At 42.0% G+C, this 21,950-nt stretch overlaps 1 protein-coding gene across 3 annotated transcripts; it reads left to right on the top strand.

Moving 5' to 3' along the window:
• The first annotated feature begins 13,104 nt into the window (after window positions 1-13,104).
• On the top strand, window positions 13,105-21,236 carry acer1 (alkaline ceramidase 1). Of its 3 annotated transcripts, none has more exons than XM_018728119.2 (7): window positions 13,105-13,165; window positions 14,469-14,585; window positions 16,102-16,216; window positions 16,868-17,006; window positions 19,605-19,742; window positions 19,886-20,023; window positions 20,111-21,236. In XM_018728119.2, exons 2-7 carry the CDS (start codon window positions 14,493-14,495, stop codon window positions 20,286-20,288), a joined length of 801 nt encoding a protein of 266 aa, XP_018583635.1. In that variant the 5' UTR covers window positions 13,105-13,165; window positions 14,469-14,492; the 3' UTR covers window positions 20,289-21,236. The 3 variants fall into 3 exon arrangements, with proteins under 3 accessions (XP_018583635.1, XP_018583634.1, XP_018583633.1); XM_018728118.2 differs by having other exon boundaries at window positions 13,105-13,175; XM_018728117.2 differs by having other exon boundaries at window positions 13,109-13,175; window positions 14,472-14,585.
• The last annotated feature ends 714 nt before the right edge of the window (window positions 21,237-21,950 follow it).

Here is a 21,950-nt window from a genome sequence, read left to right as displayed (position 1 = left end):
CAATGAGAGTAATCTCTGTAACTTCAGGGACATCCTTCACCAACAGAGCGTACTCAGGGTTAATGGCTTCTCCCTTACACCAATTTCGGAGCTCAGTCATGTTGCAGTTGTGGTCACTGTGCCTTGCCTAATACTAAACTCGGGTTAACAGCCAAATTTCAAGAGCTTTAATGGGCCTGTATCAATTATCACTGATAAACTGTTATACGTAGAACTTTAACACACTTTTGTTCCTTTCATAACCTCACACTGCAAAGGTTACATACAGTATGTCCTATATAGTAAACTGTAGTCAATTTAGACATTCTATTACCTATTTATGCAAAATTAATTTTATCCCAGCGGTGCCTCCAATTTATATAACAAGTACTTAAATATTAGAAGCAACAAATAACCTCACCGTTACAATTTCACACAGAGTCTAGAATTTTCATAGAGAACCTTCTTACTGTGGCACACAATAATTAGTTAGTTAGTGCCTCAAATACTCCAGAGTATTTTAACCCACGTAAAACACCCCCTCGTTGCAGGCCTGATCGCAGCTTGTGTACATCGAAACCAGAGAATAATGTTCGCTTCACTCTCATGAGTAAAGACAAAAAAACCTGCAGTTTACCTCGTCAGCTGTCCACTCGCATTCGGGAGCAGGTGAAAAGTCCAACGATGCCCAAGGAACTTTGTGCGTTGCCGGTAGCACAAAGCACTATCAGGGTCTCCTCCTCCATCACCTTGGCAGCTCGACGTGACAGACTGAAACTCACAGTTTCCTGACAAAATTTCTTGTTGGACGCAAATGAGTACACCACGGAAACTTATCTCCAACCCTCCACACAACACAATCGAAACCATAATTCTGTCTTTTGGTTGTTTTTGGAGCAACCCGAGAATACGAACTCCCTCATACTTTCTAGAGCACTTTCTCCAGAACACCTCCTTCTCTCTCACCTGTGGACCCTTCTAGAGGCGTCTCGCAGCTTCTTCAGTCCGTTCCATCCCTCTTTCCTCTAATTGGTTTTTCCCAAAGCAAACCCCAATCAATTTACCATAAATGCAAAACTGACATCGCGTGTAGGTTGTACCTGTTCCAACACGAGTTGGCACGCCTTCAACCAAGCTATAAATTGAAATCCCATGCTGACTGAAGATGATGACCAACTGCCATGATGGATGAGATGTACCGGTCTGAGCTGGGGATTCAAGATACCATATAGCAACAATATCGTTATTACTTGTTAACTGGCTTAGAATTGTTACTTAATCTAGAATGCCCAGGTGGGGTAGGCAACCACTGGCCCTTGGACCCCAGAGGTTTTTTCCTCCCTCGATTTTCAGTTGGAAGTTTTTGTTTCTTTCCTCTGTGGCCAGTAGGCTTACTTATAGCTCTATAAAAATACTATATTATGGTAATCATTAAGCAACTGTCTTCTTTGTTTCTTATCTGATGTATTTGGGAGGGGCACAGTGGTGCAGTGGCACAGCAGGTTGGACCTGGTCCTGCTCTCCGGTGGGTCTGGGGTTTGAGTCCCGCTTGGGGTGCCTTGCGACGGACTGGCGTTCCATCCTGGGTGTGTCCCCTCCTCCTCCAGCCTTACGCCCTGTGTTGCCGGGTAGGTTCCCCGCGACCCCGTATGGGACAAGTGGTTCAGAAAATGTGTGTGTGTGTGAAATCATGAAGCTTTATTTAAACCTTCAAAAAGTGAATGAACAAGCTAATAGCACTAGGGGGCTACATCAGTAACTACTACATAACTAATAACACAATTTAGTTAATCACGCTTCCTTATTAGTTATCAGTAGTTACTACAGTGTTAATGAAGCACTACCCATTAATTCTGTAATAGTTCCTGCTTAACTACCTATTAACTACCTACAAAGTACGGAACAGTATTCTAAAGTGTTACCATTAAGATTATATTATTTGTGATGTAATAGGATTTATAAAAACAATTTCAAGTGACAAAGAGATTTCCCGTCCCAATTGTTTTGGTTAGTTGAAATACAAGTGTATTTCTAATTATCTTCAACTTTATAATACACACACACACACATTTTCAGAACCGCTTGTCCCATACGGGGTCACGGGGAACCGGAGCCTACCCAGTAACACACGGTGTAAGGCCGGAGGGGGAGGGGACACACCCAGGACGGGACGCCAGTCCGTCGCAAGGCACCCCAAGCGGGACTCGAACCGCAGACCCACTGAAGAGCAGGACCCGGTCCAACCCACTGCGCCACTGCGCCCCCAACTTTATAATAGCAAACTTTATATTAAAATGGCACACTTTAAATATGAAACTGTTTTGAAATATAAATTGCTTTGCAGCCACACAAATGGCCCCCGTTAATGTTCCATCGATCCTCTCCCAAGGCAGGCTCTGTGGGTGATTAATAGCAGTGGAAGATAGTGAAATAATGTTAGATGTATACAGCACTGTATTAAAATCTATGAGTCAAGTAACTGCTACTTTCTGATGACTTATGTGATTGTGCTGTAGTGTAATCTACTGTAGTACTCTGTTACCTTGCCTTTCCAACATATTTAATACTGTATAAAGTACAGTACAGTACTGCATCACTGCATGAGAAGAGTCCTCTATAAAAATAAATTGAATTGAATTGACTGTATGCACAAAAAGTATCTCTCACTTACAAAATTAAAAATACGTTTAAATTATGATATTAAGATGAAGGTAAAATTGAAAATGCCACCAAAAATTGTTGGTAAAATGGATCATAAAAGTATTTCCTACAGTATGAGGAAAAGGGGTTGTTTGCCAGCCAGAGTTATATTAAGCTATACAGACTGTCACATCAATAACACCACTACTTTGCCACATTAACCATGCTGACGTTATCCCTGTCCCAAACCAATGGGGAACATTTTCAGCATACTCAACATACTCATATTATTTTACACTTTTTACGCTAACTTTATTTTACACCAAGCTGCAGTATCTGAAAAGTTAAAACCATCCACAAATTTCCATTTCAAACACAAAAATACAGTAAGGTATTAGAATAAAGCAAAACATTTTAACAGATTATAACTTTATGCTGTTTAACTGCAATGATAATTCAATAGTTATAACACCAGATAAATATGTTAGCTTGTATCATATAGAATTTTAACGTAATATGACTTAAATACAAAACAAAGTTATAAAGATTAGGACTTGATTTTAATTTGATCATTTTTATGTTATTTTTGCGACTGTTATATCTCAAGCTAGTCGATGTGTGTTTTCAACTGGCCATTGTTATGAGTGCATTACAATGCAATTGTCTGATAAATGTTTCTTTTTTGCAGACCTGCTCAATGCAGTAATAGCAAATCTGATCCAGAGGTGACACTCTTGTAGCATTTGTGTTTAATTTGCATACAGTACTGTTTTTATTCCAATTCTATGAAATGCAGTTTTGATTTAAAAACATTCTGTTCTATATTGGGAAACAAATTTGAAACTTTGGGTTTCTGAACATTGTCAGCAGCATTTTACAGCACCAGTCAAGAAACTATGCAAGGTCCTCCCTCAGAAAATTAGCGCTGCATACAACTAATGAATGGCACAGATTAGATTCAAACACTGGTGTGAGCAGCAATGACCAAGGCTACACTGGAGACAGTGGGCTTGTTGAATTGAGAAGCGGACCATGCTCCACTGTAGCAGTTACAATGTGGTCCACCTCCTGTCTTTAGATTTACATTAGTATTTACATAGGTGACACTGACACTGATGACTGGGACACCCTAGACACTGGTTTCTCGGGGCTGAATAGTAGACCTGATGATGAGTGTGAGGAAACTGGTTTACAATAGCAGGGCTGCAAGAGTAGTTACTCAAGTGCTAGCATGTACATCTGAAATCTTATCCTATATTTAATAAAAGACATAATGTCCCCACCCTTTTTTAAATACAACATAGGTAAATTTTGAAAAATAAATACTGTACTCTGATCGTATTCATCCATCCATTTTTTCCATCCGTCTATCCGTCCATCCATTTTCTTACCCGCTTGTCCTACTAGGGTTGCAGTGGCAATTGGGAGAGCAGAGCAGCCCAGATGCCCCTATCCCCTGCAACTTCCTCCAGCCGAACCTGGGGGATATGCAGCCACTCCCAGGCCAACTGGGAGGTATATAATCTCTCCAGCGGGTCCTGAGCCGACCTCGGGGTCTCGTCCCAGTTGGCTGTACCTGGTATACCCCCAAAAGGGAGGTGTCCAGGAGGCATCCTTACCAGATGCCTGAACCACCTCAACTGGCTCCTCTCAATGTGGAGGACTAGTTGCTCTATTCCGAGTTCCTCCCAGATGGCCGAGCTCCTCACCCTGTCACGGAGAGTGAGTCCCACCACCCTGCGGAAAAAGCTAATTTCAGCCACTTGCATCCATGATCTTATTCTTTCGGTCATTACCCAGAGTTTATGACCGTAAGGAGCTAGGAACAATAGAGAGCTGTTAAATAGCTATAAATAGAGAGCTGCACCTGTAAATAGAGAGCTTTGCCTTATGGCTCAGCTCCCCCTTCACCACTACAGTCGGGTACAGGGACTGTATTACTGCTTCCGCTGCTCCCAGTCTGCAGCCGATCTCGCACTCCCTTCTCCCCTCACTCATGAACAAGACCCCAAGATACTTAAACTCCTCCACCTGGGGCAGATTCTCTCCCGCTACCTGAAGGAGGCATGCCGTCCTTTTCCCTGAGAGGACCATAGACTCAGACTTGGAGGTCCTGATCCTCATACCAACCGCTTCAAACTCGGCTGCAAACCGTTCCAATGCATACTGGAGGCATCCATGTGACGGTGCCAAAAGGACAACATCATCCGCAAAAAACAGAGACATCACCTTCTGGTTCCCACACAGAATGCCCTCCTGACCTTGGCTGCGCCTTGATATCCTGTCCATGAAAACCACAAAAAGGAACAGAGACAAAGCACAACCTCGGCGGGGTCCAACACCCACATTGAACTATCTTGACTTAATGCTGAGTATGTGGACACAGCTCTCCCTCCGTGTGTACAGAGACCAAATGGCCTGCAGTAGTTGCCCTGGCACCCCATACTCATGAAGCACCTCGCACGGAATTTCTTGGGAAACCCAGTCGTAGGCCTTCTCCAAGTCCACAAAACACATGTATACTGGATTAGCGAACTCCCATGCCCCCTCAATTATCTGTGAGAGGGTAAATAGCTGGTCCACTGTTCCACCACCAGGATGGAATCCACATTGTTCCTCTTCAATCCAAGGTTCAACTATTGGCCGGAGCCTCCTTTCCAGCACCCTGGTGTACACTTTCCCAGGGAGGCTGAGAAGTGTGATACCCTGATAACTGGCACACCCTCTCCGGTCCCCTTTCTTTCTTTCTCTCCAGTCCCCTTTGCCAATCCAAATGTACTGTCCCTGAGGTGCATGCAACATTGCAGAGACGTGTCAGCCATGACAGCCCCACAACATCCAGGACCTTAAGCAGTTCTGGGCGAATCTCATCCACCCCCTCAAAGTGTTCCTTCCACCTCCCGACAATATCCTCATTTGAGGTCAGAGTTTCTCCACTTTTGCTGAGCACAGCTTAGGCAAAGCTCCTCTGACCCTTCCTGAGTCGCTGGATGGTTCTCCAGAACTTCTTTGAGGCTGAGCCAGTTTCTGCCACAAGGGGCCGTGACACCACGCACCCACCCACCCTCTCCTCCTGCCTGAAAGGCATTGCACCCGACCCCAGTGTAGGACCTTGCGGGTGGTGGGCCCACATGGCCCCCCCATGTTACCTTTTCAGGCTGAGCCCAGGTGATCCTATTGCAGGCAGGATAAATGTTGTCTTTGCCTTTTTCATAGGGGTTTTTGGATCGTGTTAGTCTAGATCATCACTACAGACCTGTTCGCCTTGGGAGATCCTACCAGGAGCATATTGCTCCCAACAATATAGCTCTGGAGATCCCTAGCCCTTCTGCAACGATAAGGCCCCGATCCAGGTCTGGAGTGAAGATCCAGACTAACAATCAGATAACATTGCAATATCTATATGCTCAGTAAAGAACTACAGATATTGTGATGACAAGATCACTCATATCCATGCAAACACATACACTACTACAGACAGTTACAAGTCCACAACATTTTGTTCCATTACTAGTCAACGTTCATCCAAACACTAAATCTTTTGCTTGGCTGCCTTGCAGAACATGGTCCATCTCAGGAAGTATCGTTTTACAAAGAGAGGCTTCAGATGAGGAGAATGTGGGAAATGGCAACAACATGACTAATGCTGTGAAATATAAATAAAGCATTATTATTAGAAAACCTGTAATTGTAAAACCTGTTTAACTAGACATGTAAGTACTTAATAGTTTGTTTTCAAATATGTATTTACAGGTATTCTGTAGTATGACTGGAAAGACCTGTGGAACATTCTTTTCAATTTAACAAGTGCTTAATATGCTTACTGAAACTTTCTAATGAAACTCCAGACAGCCATCATCCCCCTTATTACATTCATCTGGGGTATGTTGTCAGAAAAAAATCAGAAGGCAGTCCTGCAGTGATGGCATAAAGTCAAAATGAATTGGTGAAAGTCACATTTACATTTACATTTATTCATTTAGCAGATGTTTTTCTCCAAAGCAACATCTCATAGAAAATGTAATTTGTGCATTATATTAGCAGGAAAAGAGACATAGATGCAGATGAGTGTAAGTATAGTTAGTTTGTTTCTTCCCACCATATGAACCAATGTTCATCACACGAGTATCTGCATAAAACTATCCAAATATCCACGATACCTGATCACATTCCTAGTATTTTTTTTTGGAAATACATATAAACATTTGCATTACATTACAGGAGTAGCTGCATAAAGGTTTATCTGGGCATGATCTTAAAGTTATAATTTCATTGTGACCATAGGAAACAGACTCAGTGGACTCAGGTGCAGATGCTCTTTTATTTACGCGGGACAGCCAAGAGAGTGGTCAGGACAAGCAAGAGTCAGGCGATTTGCATTTGTTGGTCACTGAGGGGAATCCAAAGATCAAAGCCGGGGACATTGCGAAGGTCAGGGAGCCAAAGGAGTCATTATTGGGGGAATAAGAGAAGGGATTATGAAGAGAACCACAAGCAAAAAAGTACAGGGAGCGAGGCTCTCATTGCAGTTTCTCAAAGTTTGGTTCCAAGTTCAGCTCCAGTCGAGTTGCTTCCTTTATACTTGCGTGCCCTAATCGCCTGCAGGTACGGAGGTGGGTCATACGGCTGCAGCTGTGACATATAGTGCGTGAGCATTACACCTTACATGAACTTCACCACGAAATTGAATTCCACTCGGCTCTGTTTTCAGTTTTTTTCCCACCGCTGTGTCAATATGCACACACACACACACACACACACACACACACACACACACACACACACATTTTCAGAACCGCATGTCCCATACGGGGTCACGGGGAACCGGAGCCTACCCGGTAACACAGGGCGTAAGGCCAGAGGGGGAGGGGACACACCCAGGACGGGACGCCAGTCCGTCGCAAGGCACCCCAAGCGGGACTCGAACCCCAGACCCACCGGAGAGCAGGACTGTGGTCCAACCCACTGCGCCACCGCACCCCCCGTCAATATGCATTAAACGTATTTCTTTAAGTTATAAATTACTAACAATTTCTTCTTTTTGAGCAGTCTCCCTACAATAAGACCTGAGGAGGCCAGCCAGCTGTTACAAAAGCAGCCCATGCTGACTGAAGATGATGAGCAATCAAACTTGGCACCTTTGACCACTTATGTCCATGAACAATTGTCATGTCCATAAACAATGATAAATTAAGAAACAAGGTAGTGGAGCCCCAGTTGCCATCTGAGGGACTACTTATGTTTTGGTAAAGCTTCATTTGTCAAGAAAATGACAAATACACAAAATTTTGTTCACAGGAGCTTAAACTCCACATGCAGTTTCAGGTTATTGTTTTCAGAAATCAAAATGACTATAAGTAGATTTTTCATTTGTTTTTTTTATGTATCAATGTTTGTCACTTAGAATAATTATGTTGGTTAGTGTATGGCAGTACAACAGTTCACTACTTTTAGTGGTTCGTTGTTCAGTAGTCAGTACTACCAAGCATGAAACTGCCAGAATGAAAGTACATCCCACTCCAGCCCAGGGTGCTACCCTGGGAGCACTAATAATACACAACACAAACAAGTGCCCCGGAGTAGCTGCCTGTCCTGTTATATGCTGTATAATCTTTTTCTTCATCAGCAGAGTGACAGAGGGATGGACTGGATGAAGACAATAAGCAGTTATTAATTCCATGTTCTTTTTCCAACTTTCTGTAACAAATACAAAAGTGAAGATGAGCTATATTTTTCCTGTTCAAGTTGAGGCAACAGCAACATACCCTTTGCCTTTCAATTTCAGAAGCCCACATGGGTGAAACATTCAAACATAAACATGACATGTTTTACTGCACCACCCAGACATGGACATAAAGTGAAACTCAACAGCAGAGTAAATGCTTGTGTACAGTGCCAACCAGAAATTAACATGCATGGGTGACACAAGGTTCAAGGTTTATCATAGGTACAAGTACCATGAAATTCTCTGAGTGCTTCTCCACAGACTATGAACAAAAAAAAAAAGTGGCTAATACTGCACAAAATAATAATGCTAATAACTACAGTAGTAAGTAATAGACAGCCAGCATACTTAAGACTGCAAATACAACAGAGAGAGCAAGAAAGACACAAAGGGTATTATACAATAAGTGAAATAGTGTTGTGTAAACACAGCTAATACAAAGATGCATAGTAAGACAGGGTAGTACACAGAACCTGGACAGCAACATGAAGAACTGAAACAGAAGCCCACTAGACCAGTAACCAGGAGTTAATAAATAACTACAGTACTAACCAAGAATCCAAAGCTAGTAATGTGAATTAAACCCCTTTAAAGGGGTTAAAGCTGATCAGGTTAATTAAAAGTAGCTGTGTTGGCTTAATTATATGGATCTCGGGTGGTGCCACTGGTGGAACTCAGGGCTTTCACCCTTTTGGGTCATGAGAATGGGTGAGAAGTGAATAAGCAATACTGTTCCATAAGTAAATATTTCAGTGAACAAATTTATTCTAGAATGATTTTTTGCAGGTTGCATAAATTGTGAAATCTACATCAATGCTTTTGCTCCTTATGAGATAAAGTTGAATCTTTAACCCCTTACTTAGAACTTGCTTTTCAAGGCTGCCTTGAGAATCCTACCTGTAAATCTTTTAGTTTATTGTGTATACAATGCCACCTTTCTTTCTTGTACTTTTACTTTTGCTAACAATACTTGACAAAAGAGGGGGGTGCGGTGGCGCAGTGGCGCAGTGGGTTGGACCAGGTCCTGCTCTCTGGTGGGTCTGGGGTTCGAGTCCTGCTTGGGGTGCCTTGCGACGGACTGGCGTCCTGTCCTGGGTGTGTCCCCTCCCCCTCCGGCCTTACGTGTTGCCGGGTAGGCTCTGGTTCCCCGTGACCCCGTATGGGATGAGCGGTTCTGAAAGTGTGTGTGTGTACTTGACAAAACAGGTGGTTGATTACATAAAAAGATGCAAAGTTGTCTTTTCATACTTTTGAATGGACTAGGAAATCACACACACACATTTTCAGAACCGCTTGTCCCATACAGGGTCACAGGGAACCAGAGCCAACCTGGTAACACATGGCATAAGGCCAGAGGGGGAGGGGACACACCCAGGACGGGACGCCAGTCCGTCGCAATGCACCCCAAGCAGGACTCAAACCCCAGACCCACCGGAGAGCAGGACTGTGGTCCAACCCACTGTGCCACTGCACTAGGAAATCAATTTTATTAAAATGAATGTGTTTTTTTTTCTTTAACTGAATTGAAAACAAAATGGAGAGAAAAGTCAAAATAAACCTGATCTTTGGATAAAATAAAGGTGTATTTAAAGAGCACAGGGCTACTGACAAAGCTACATGTTTTATGTCCCTATCTGTTTGTTATTTTTTGTTAAGTTTGTGTAGTTTTTTTTTTATTTGTCTTTTCTTTGTTTTTGAGTCCGGTTTCATGTTTTCACAACTCAGTACCTGTGGTTTTATAATGAACCACATTAATTACTTACTTATGATAAGCGATACATGCTCCACTAAAATAAAATGCCAACATGCTTTCTCACATTCCTGGAATTTTATTTTGGAACAAAGACCAATGACATCATGACAATGGCAGGTACAGGAGTGGAAAAACTTGTCCATCAGGTAAGTTGTGATTGTGAAACCCAAAGCTGGTCAGTCACTGGATTTGCAGTAGGGCAGGTGCTGATGTGCCACCATTTGTGCAATTTGCAAATAGTTAAGGAAGACAAACTTTAAGCTTCAATTCAGTTTATTTTTTTATAGAATGGTCTTCTCACACTGTGACAGAGCACTGAACAAAGGCAAAAGGGCAAAGAAACAAATAAATCTGGCAAAGAAACAAAAATAACTGTTGATTACAGACTAGCGTAACATGTCTACAATGCCCACAGAATGAAGCTATGATTTGCCAGGATGTTACTGAGAACATATCCATTTCCCAGTGGTGCTGCCCCTACTAAAATTATTAAACAGGCACCACAGAAATAATACATGTAGAAACAAGGAGGGACAGCATTTTACTGATAAAACAGTAGTGTCGTTAAATATGATAAGGAGTTTTATCCCCACAATCCTTGTATGCATTTTCTACATGTGTACTTGGCACATCTATTGGCTGTTGTCATTCAAAATTCTTCCTGGATGCTGGCGTTATACAGAACTCACATATTTCACAAAGTCCAAAATGATTCTTCATGCAGTGGTCCCCCTTTTTTTTACAAACTGTTCTCAACCTTCTTTTAAAACCTGTATTTCTTCAGTTGCAGTAATTTACTGATTTTCCAGAAGTTCCTCAGATTGTACCTTTTGAAGTGTATCTAAAACATGGGACATGTCTTTCACAATGTTCAAGCAAGATAAATTTTGTCCCACATTGTTGCTGTATAACTCCACTGAATACCTAACACTTTTGGTCTCCGATACATGATAAGTTGTTACACCTCTAAGATAAAAAGACAAAGCATGTGTAACTACAGCCATGTATCACATTTCTATTTCATTTTGTATGATAGGGTGTTCTTTTGGTGGTGCAGGAAGTGTCTGGGTGGTGCAAGAGACATGGGTTCCTTCCCTGCTCAGTCTGAGTTTGCATCTTCTTCCCATGCGTGGATGGGTTTCTCCTGGGTTCTCTGGTTTCCTCCCACAGTCTAAAGATGTATAGTTCAGGTGAATTGGAGACTATAAAATTGCTCTTAGTTTGTGACTGGGTGAGCTACTGCATGTGTGGCTACCCTATGATAGACTGGGTCCTGCACTTAATGCTTCTGGAATAGGCTTTGGTTCACCACAACTGAGCTCATGACAAGTAGTCATTGAAATTGTAGGGGTGCAATTTACAAACACCAGCAAAATTTTTTACCCACAAAAATTTTCAAAGTTCTTAGCTGAGTTTTGCATTGATTAAGATGAATTAAAGTTTACTGACTACAAAAATTCCACTCTTTCCTCTTGAGTGTCAGTTTTAGGTTGGTACTTCACAGCCACTGGACGATTCTAGAAGGCACCAGAACATTCTTCAAAATACCAAGACATTCTAAAAAGCATCAGATCCTAAAAGCTACTGGAATATCCGCTGCTTGGAAACCAGTGGCAAAATTAATTTAATAAGAAAAATAATTTCAAGAATGTGGAATACACACACACACACACATTTTCAGAACCGCTTGTCCCTTACGGGGTCACAGGGAACCGGAGCCTACCCGGCAACACAGGGCGCAAGGCCAGAGGGGGAAAGGGACACACCCAGGACGGGACGCCAGTCCGCCGCAAGGCACCCCAAGCGGGACTCGAACCCCAGACCCACCGGAGAGTAGGACTGCAGTCCAACCCACTGCGCCACCGCACCCCCCTGAATGTGGAATATTTTTCTAAAAAAATTACATATACACACACACATTTTCAGAACCGCTTGTCCCTTACGGGGTCACGGGGAACCGGAGCCTACCCGGCAACACAGGGCGTAAGGCCGGAGGGGGAAGGGGACACACCCAGGACGGGACGCCAGTCCGCCACAAGGCACCCCAAGCGGGACTTGAACCCCAGACCCACCGGAGAGCAGGACTGCGGTCCAACCCACTGCGCCACCGCGCCACCGCGCCACTGCACCCCCCTAAAATTACATATAACAACTATTAAATAAGAACTAAAGCGTTTGCTTAATCTAAAAAAAAAAAAACTGAATGGAAATGCAAAAAAAAAAAAAAAAACAATCGTTACATGGTTAAACAAATTTATTTAGAGCGGTACACGCACACTAGAGCTTTATTTGAGCAAAAGATGTGAATATTTTAGACGTGAGGGCTGTTAGCCGTGACTGAATGGAGTCTAGTAGTTAATTCTCCATCTACACTTTATTGCTCTCACCTGTAGGGTTCAAGTTCAAGTTTCAAGTTAGTTAGGAAGCCAAGTGATGATGCTTCTTTTTTCAAGGACAATGTTGTTGTCGAAGTGGTTTTCTCAGTGAATATATATAGAAGCACCGAGAGTGTTTGTGAAATCAGTTTTTCAGCTGTGCCTCCTTTTTTTCCAGTACCCCACGAAGGGCACAATGACGCGCATTTTCGCTTTTCACCTCTCCGTCAACGTTTGTTTACACATAATATTATCAGCAACCCGCGCATGCAGTTAAAAAATGGACGATCATTTTTGTGCGACATTCCAGCTCAGGTTTCCATCCAGTACCACAGCACTCGTGCCAACGAGAATTTAACTTGCAATCAAAAAAGAAAGATAAATCATGATTTATGTGACTGGAATAGAGTAAGAGATGATGACAGTTGAGCAACTCTGTTTACATTTTGGCTGTAGTATAAGTGCACACTTTTTTTGAATGTCATTAGACTGGATAAAACAAGTGGCAGAGGGGAGTGTTTATTCGGCTTCACAGGTTTTTCCTGAAGATCTCCGCTTTTCTGGCCGTGATGTCACGCCTGAGACGAGTGTAACTGGACCGGGAGCATTTTTCCCTCTATTTAAAGAGCAGCGGCGGCTGTGCGCGCGGTGAAGAAGTGCTCGAGTCGAGTGGCTGTGTCTCCATGCATGCATGTATGTCCAGGTAAAACGTGGCCAACCGTGTCATTTTGGATCTATCGCAGCCCGCGGCTCCCTACTCTTTTCTCCTTGATTCGCTGTATGTGTCTGTGGGCTGATACTCCTGAATCTAGTCTAAAGGCAGTAGTTTTGGTGTACTAACAGTAAAATGTTTTATGTGACGGCAAGGCACATTCAGACCTGAATTTTCATTCTATGATTTTTTTTTTTTTTTTTTTTCCATAAAAGAAAAAAATGGTAACTGCTGGCAGAGTGCTTAGAACTGTAAGTTCTTGGGTTCAGATCCCACCTCCTGCTTTGCTTTAGTACCCTTGAGCAAAGTACTGTACTTATCCTGAATTGCTTCAGTAAAAAAGACCCAGCTTTATAGATGAGTAAATAGTACAGGTGGGTTGCATAGTGGCACAGCCAGTAGCACAGCTGTGTCACAGCAGCTGGGTGGTGTGAGAGGACATGGATTCAAACCCTGTTCAGTCTGCATGGGTTTCCTTTGAATGCTCTGATTTCTTCCCACAGTCCAAAGATGTGCTGTTCAGGTGGATTGTTCACTCTAAAAGTCATCTGTGGTGTGTGTGTGTGTGTGTGTGTGTGTGTGTGTGTGTGTGTGTGTGTGTGTGAGAGACAGAGAGTGAGTGATGGGGAGAAAGCATATGTCACTGATGTATGGATGAGTGACCTGTTATAAGTAGTGTATCTGGCAGTGTAAGGCACCTTTGAATAAGGTGTGTGGGCTGATAACATGACATAATGTTTGTAATGAAAGTTGCTTCAGAGAAAGCATATGAAATTTAATAAAGGTAAATAATTGTAGTACTTTCACACTGTAAGCTGCTTTAGAGAGAAACATTAGCTAAATGAACAAATGTAAATTTCCATTATGTATTTAATTTTTTCTCTTGCCACATATCTAGAAAATGCTGTGTTTATTCTCAGTGCCGTGTGAATAATGCAGGCTAAATTCACTCTGTATAGTAAGTGATGGAAGCAGTGTGGAGTACTCAGCCTGGCCAGCACATTCCTGTGCATCAGAACTTTTAAACATACAGAGGATCAGTTGCTGGAAGTGTTATGAGTCAGCTTGAGACAGGACCCACAGGTAGCTGGGATCTGTCCGCACACAGTAATTGGTTATCAGTTGTGCTTGTCCCATAGAGCATGTGTATTAGTTATTGAACTGAAGACTTTATTGTCATTGTATTGATGTTCAATACAATGAAATTATATAGAGCAAGTATGGATGATTGTCTGTTTAATGGTGTTGAGGCCCCATGGTCATAGTCTCCTTGCTTCCCTTCAGTAGTTCTACATAGGAGGCTCAAGAATGGCAGGGATCTTTGCCTATGAAAGTTCAGAGGTGGACTGGTGTGAGGACAACTACCAGCACTCTGAAAATGTGGTGGAATACTTCAACACGGTAGGAATTTATAATTTAAAAAAAAAGTGAAATACTTAAGGCCTGTAGAGTCCTTCTCTTTGTATCTGTATGTATAAGTACTGTATATACTAAAAAAAAAAAATGCAGATTATGCATTACAAACTATTGCCATATGGAGGTGCAGTTGCAAAATTCTACTCTATTTTTAATAGAGCACACTTGTCACACAGAGCACTGCACAAATGATTAGAGGCATAAATAAAAGATTGGCTATGCATTAAATTACTATATTAACTATGCAATTATTAAAGCTGTAAGTAAGCCAGCTGGCAGGAAAGGAATAAAAAAAAAACTCCCAACCAAAAGGCAAATGAGAAAAAAACCTCTGGGGGGGGGTCCAAGTGCCAGTAGCTGCCTACCCCTCATGGGTATTCTAGGTTTACAAAAGACTTTAATTCAATTTACAGCTATTTATAACATTATTGTAGGTGCATACTGTACTCTGTATCATTACTGTGAGATCAATGACTGAACACTTTTGATGAATTGACATGTATGTGAAAGGAAGAAAAATTTATGCTTATCACATGTATAAGTATAATGCCTTGGCATGTACTTGATGGGCTGTGCTTGCCATTAATTATACTGGTTCCTCAACTTATGAATACAGTTGGGACCTGAAGTCCACTTGTAACGTCATTTGTTTTGTACATGCAGTCAGTTTAGTCCACTAATTTTCAATCAATAAAGCTTAGTATTGCAGACATCCCTTGATTTCTTTTGTGTTAAGATCTGTAAAAGCCCCGGATAATAAAAACAAAGAAACACACACACACACACACACACACACACACACACACACACACACTGTCTGAACCGCTTGTCCCATACGGGGTCGCGGGGAGCCGGAGCCTAACCCGGTAACACAGGGCGTAAGGCTGGAGGGGGAGGGGAAGGGGACACACCCAGAATAGGACGCCAGTCCGTCACAAGGCATCACAAGGCATCCCAAGCGGAGCTTGAACCCCAGACCCACCGGAGAGCAGGACCAACCCACTGTGCCACCGTGCCCCCCCCCCACTTCAAGTAACAATTGTTTATTTTCCCAGTGTTACATTAATTAATTTCCACAATTTCCTTATGAATACTAATTCATTCTGTAAGTATCTGTGTTTGTTAGCTTCTTGCTGCTTTCAACTTCCTTTATTCTGTACACAATCAAAAGGTTAATATAGATACTCCATGATTTATTTTTGTTAGGTTCTGTAAAAGTGGTATTAGATAAAGCTGTAAGAAAAAGCCCACACTTAAGTTTTTCATTTGAAATACATTGAATTTGAAACTAGAATAACTAAAAGTTTGATTTAACAAACTCCTATTTAATTCTGTCTGTTGACTAATTTAGCCCTTAAACCTGCACAGTGTTAATTATCTTGTTATTGATCGCAGATGCTCTCAAACTCCAGACATGAGCTGTAACTGTTTTGGAAAAGAGTTGAATGAAGGTGGAAGAGTAAAGTACTGTCATAGTCACTTTGATCATGATTTTCACCAGATGAGCAGCTTTGTCTTCTTCATGGTCTCCCCGGTTATGCTCTATTTACTTCATCCATACGCCAGGGAGAGGAACCTGGCTGTCCACCTAGTCTGGTTTATGATGATCTTTGTCGGTAAGGACTTCTTCCTTATTACCTAAACCATATTTATTACCATTCAAATAACAAGGTTACGAAATCTTTTTTTATAAAGAAGAAACCAACTTCCAAAATATTGAATTGTGAAGGAGTTTGTAGAAGACCACAAAGTAGTCATCTGACACTTCATGTACTTTGCTGGGTAGTAGGACTGTTAATTATTACTTCCTGCCATATGTCCATCTGTGTGAGGATGTAGGGAGTTGATTAGAGTTAAACAGGGGTAATAGGCATAACTGATCAGAGTGCAAGTAATCAAACCATATCCACTTATGGCTCTGAAAAAAGTTCTTATTTTAACAGTAAATATGGAGCTGGACAATGAGAGCAAGTCAGAACATAAAAGATTTTATGTTCTGTGACTTTGTATACACTGAGTACAGCATTGTCCTTGAAACTGTCCAATGGTAAAAAGTCTAATCTGTGGATGTTTCAAATTATAAAACTGCTCAAATTATTATTTTTTTTTTTGTGATGTTTATAAGATTAAAAAATATTAATCAATATCAGCCTTTAAGTTTTGGAGTGGTACATGGGTATAGAAGTCAGTGAGAACAGTGTAATGCTTGTTCTGGGTGTTTTAAACTGTGACAATGTCCATGCTCTGCCCTTTGCCCTTCTCACCAGGACTCTTCTCCATGTATTTCCACATGACTCTGAGCTTTGTGGGTCAGATGCTCGATGAACTCTCCATCCTTTGGGTCCTGGCTGTTGGCTACTCTCTGTGGTTCCCACGTCGATACTTCCCTTCCTTTGTCAAGGACAGGTAACTAAAACATGCTGCATGTGTCTGGTGGTTTCCCCCCAGTTTCTTTGTTGACCAAACAACGTGGCAGCATTGAGAAGGATCACGCTGCAGTACTGCCCACATCGAGTTGAATGCTACAGGAATTATGCTTGATGGCTTAATGTCTGTAGCTGACACAATTATATTCTGACTTCATTGATTATGGCTGTAGATAAACATAAAAACTCTATTGGTCCAGAATTGTGCAAAGCTACAGCAATACAAATAAAATAAAGTATGGATATGGAACAAAGCAAAAACTCTTGCAACCACTCATGCAATTTCCTAACTGCTTATCCTGAGCCTATCCCGGAAGCATTGGGCACAAGGCTGATGGGGTTACACCCTAGACAGGACACCAATCCATTGCAGGGTAGCCACACACATACAGTCACTAACCCATTCACATGTTAACCTCAATTTAGAGTCACCAGTTCACCTGAACTGCATGTTTTTGGACTGTAGGATAAAACCCACACACCTCTAGGAAGAACATGCAAAATCTACCCAGAGTGAGTGAGGATCAAACTCATGTTCTTTCACACCACCCAGCAGTGCTGTTTCCCAGGCCAGTGGCTCTTGCAAGCACACGCATTTTCAGAACCGCTTGTCCCATACGGGGTCGCGGGGAACCGGAGCCTACCCGGTAACACAGGGCGTAAGGCCGGAGGGGGAGGGGACACACCCAGGATGGGACGCCAGTCTGTCGCAAGGCGCCCCAAGTGGGACTCGAACCCCAGACCCACTGGAGAGCAGGACCCAGTCCAGCCCATTGCGCCATCACGCCCCCCTCTTGCAAGCGCGCACACATTTTCAGAACTGCTTGTCCCATATGGGATCGCGGGGAACCAGAGCCTACCCGGTAACACAGGGCGTAAGGCCGGAGGGGGAGGGGACACACCCAGGACGGGATGCCAGTCCGTCGCAAGGCACCCCAAGCGGGACTCGAACCCAAGACCAAGCAATTAAGTAAAATATGTTATTGATTAATCAAAGTATGACAGAGTACCACCACTGACAGGAAGTCACAAATTGCTTCCATGCCATCCAAAAGAGAATGTTTGTTTGTTTTTATCAAGAAAGACTGCATGATCAGAACTCATTCACTAATTAGGGTTATGAGAGATGGTCCAATGAGGTGTGTGGGGTTTTTTTTTTTTTTTTCTTTCTTTCCCCCTCTCTTCTTCTTATAAATAAGAGCATGTCCTGTTTCTGGCTGGGTCAGTCATACATTCCTTGAAAGAGGAGAAAGGCACTAATACAGTAAAGCCAAGGTGATATTCTAATCCAAGGCTAGAAGAAAGAGGTACAGAGGAAAGAGACAAGTAGTTAATGCAGATGTTCCAGATATGTGTTAGATAAGTGCCAGATGGCAGGTCCTGCTTGGGGTGCCATGTGATGGACTAGCGTCCCGTCCTGGGTATGTCCCCTCCCCCTCCAACCTTGCGCTCTGTGTTGCCAGGTTAGGCTCCAGCTTGCCGCGACCACGTTCAGGACAAGCGGTTTCAGCCTGAGTGAGTGAGCGATCGAGCGTGCCAGATGCAGATGAGTTAACGTAGTTTTCAGTATACGTAATGATGCTACATGTTAGTTAAGCAGACTCCAGCTTTAACTGAAAAGAATTTTTCAGGATTTTCCAAAGTGACAGAAGGTTCAGGTGCAAGAGTATGCAAATAGACAATATACAAATATAAAGCAGTGGTAACCGTTCTACTGGATTAGTCCACCACTGAAAAAGTCCCTAGGGACTGCATTTGGCCTCTCCTTCCAAAGTCTCCCACCTGAAGAATGGAGGACATCAGAAACCACTTTCATGTCACGTGCCGGCGAGCAAAATGGCTTTAGGAAAATCCAAAGAGCACATACAGATAACAGCCAGGACAATGTCTGTGTTGTTGATCCATTCCCCAATAGAGACATGTTTGGTGTCACACCACTGTTCATAAATACAACAGGATCAACACCTTTCCTCCCGCCACACTGCTGGTGATGCCTGTCCATGGGTGCAGACTGTGACTCAGTCATAGTCTCTCTTCTACCACCCCAGCATCTAAGATTAAGTCCAGCCAGAGCAAGAAAATACAATGCAGCCTTTTCAGTGCCAGCATCTGACCCCCATACACATAAAAACCCTGCCGCTGTAACAACTGCAGCCCTCAGTGTGACAAAGTGTCATCTTCTGTAACAGAAGAAACAAACTCCACAGCTTGTCTTGAATTCAATGTAAACAATAAACAGAACAACAACAACAAACTAAAGAAAAAAAAATAACTTTAAGGAATACTAAAGAGAAATAACACTAAAGAAAATATGAAAAACTATATGAATAAAATCATCAATGGAAAAAATGATTATATGGATTTCCTCCTGCTATAAAACTTACAGAAAGTTACTGTTTCCCTTGGACATATTTCAAGCCAAACTAATTTGTTGACAGTATTGTTGAAATGGAAGCTGATGTATGTAAATGAGCTATTAAAAAACATAAAAGCTACAATAAATTTCTGTATAGAATGCCACTAGAATTCCTACATACTTGTAATAAATGGCCTATATTGCTTTTTCCTCTGGTCCCAGGTCATCCTTCTCAAAGATGGTCCTGTTGATTACTGTGGTCAGCACCCTGTCTTCCTTTGTCAAGCCTACTGCCAACGCCTACGCCCTCAACTTCTTTGCCCTCCACATCCTGTACTCACTGGGCCTTGAGCTGCGCAGGTTTGAATGATCCTGGATGTCTCCATCTTTGAACATGCATAATCTTATAAATAAACATTCCTCAGCCATAGTTAAATTCAATCTTATGGCATATATCAGCCTGCAGAATATATAAATGCTGTTGGATTTCTCATTTGTTGCAGCTGCACTGATCAGCGAGTGCGGCGCCTGGCTTGCACCTCCATCGGCTTGTGGGTCTTAGCCATCTCCTGCTGGATCAGCGACCGCTTTGGCTGCAGCTTCTGGCAGAAACTCAATTTCTGCTATATGCACAGCATCTGGTGAGAACACTTACAGGGCTGAGGTGGGACTTGTAATGTCTTGGTGTGAGTAACTTCTTTGACTGCTTTCCTTCCACTGTTCACTAGGCACATCCTGATTGTGGTGGCTACAGCCTATGGTAGCACTCTCATCGCCTACTTGGATGCCTACAATGAGATCCCCTACTCGCTGCCACACCTTCAGTACTGGCCGTCTGACAGCTGGGTCGTGGGATTGCCTTATATTGTCCTAAAGGGAACCAGTAAGACTCAAAAGAGCTGTTAGTTTTTTTTTTTTTTTTTTTTTTTTTTTTTTTTTTATTTTTATCGGGACAGGACCTTGCCATACTAATGATTAGCACAGCTTGCTATATGTTTTATGTAAAATTTCTCATAAATAACTTTGAAAAGTACTGTTGTAACAAAATATGAACTATATGGATTTTTGTATGTTAGAAACCCGTGACCCCATATGAAATGTCTGTGACTGATGCACTTATTTTACTGAAAATACTGTGTGGCTATAATTCCTTTATTACTTAATAAATTACTGAATATATAAGTATCACTAACAGACCTTTTTAGAATTAAAAGTTCAACCAATGAACATAGTAGATGTAGAGGGATAGACATAGGGATGTTCTTCAACTTCAGATATGAAGCTTTCTGATTTGAATCGCCTTCCCTACTTATGCTGTAGTATGTACTTAACCTGAATTGATACAGTAAGAATGTCCTGTTGTACAAATAGGTAAATTGTTCCTTTTGATAAAGGCATCAGGTAAATATCTGAAATTGAAAAGGTTGCTGAAAAGGCTGGTGCTGTTAATAGCAACTTAACTACTGTATCTGTACATATACTCAAATGTTACATATCCTCTGGGTTAAAGGACAAAGTATACTTTGAAAATTAATGCCAGCTGAAAGTGATTCAGATTTTAAAAAATGTAAATGTACAGTATTGTACATGCCTTACTTTAACTGATAGATTGAACTAATATTCCACTGTGCATCTCTTTATGTCACTGTTTCAAAATGGTTACATATTTTGAATTAACCTTGTGAAACAGTTTTTGACTAATTTTGATAACATTAAAGGCATTTGTAAATTGCAGTACATTTTTAAAGTGTGTATTCGGCTTATGAGCTGTGTTACCATTGCTAAGTGTCACTGTGAATTTCAGATTCAGTCTTTGTTTACAAGCAAATCTTACATCAGTGATGTCTGTAACAGCCACAATGTAATAATGTGTATTCGTCACGTAAAGTGAAATGCTGACTAAAGCACTTTCGTAATACAAGAACTTGGTTTTGACTTTTTGTTGCTTAGATCACTTATCAAATGCAATTTTAACCCTTTTACATGGCTGGGTAATTTTTATTGGGACCTTTTAAAGGTAAGTACCTTAAACAGGAATACTACAGGGGCAGCACGGTGGCACAACGAGTAGCGCTGCTGTCTTGCAGCCCCTGGGTGGTGTAAAAGAACGTGGGTTTGATACCTGCTCAGCCTGCATGGAGTTTGCTTGTTCTCTCTGTGTGGGTTTCTTCCAGGTGCTCCAGTTTCCTCCCACAGTTCAAAGACATGCTGTTCAGGTTCCCCCCATAGTGAGTGAGTGTGTTTCACTGATGCATGGATGAGTAACTCCTTGTAAGTAGTGTATCTAGCAATGTAGTCTTCTTGGTGAATAAGGTGTGTGGGCTAGTGACACTACATAGTATCCGTTGTAACTTGCTTTGGACAAAAGCCTCTGCTAAGTGAATAAATGTAAATGTATAGGAGTGGGACTCAAGATTAGAAGATTGCAGGAGCATATCTTTAGATGACATTTTACTTACTGAGTCGCCTACTTGATTCTCAAAAATGGTGATTAAATGTGGATGGCCGGAGAAGTGGATAAAACAAACTAAACGAGACTACATTATATTTAAAAATACAGAACATAAT

The sequence above is a fragment of the Scleropages formosus genome, chromosome 9 (assembly GCF_900964775.1).
Source record: "Scleropages formosus chromosome 9, fSclFor1.1, whole genome shotgun sequence".
Lineage (NCBI taxonomy): Eukaryota > Metazoa > Chordata > Actinopteri > Osteoglossiformes > Osteoglossidae > Scleropages > Scleropages formosus.
This window is presented reverse-complemented; position numbering and strand designations above follow the sequence as displayed.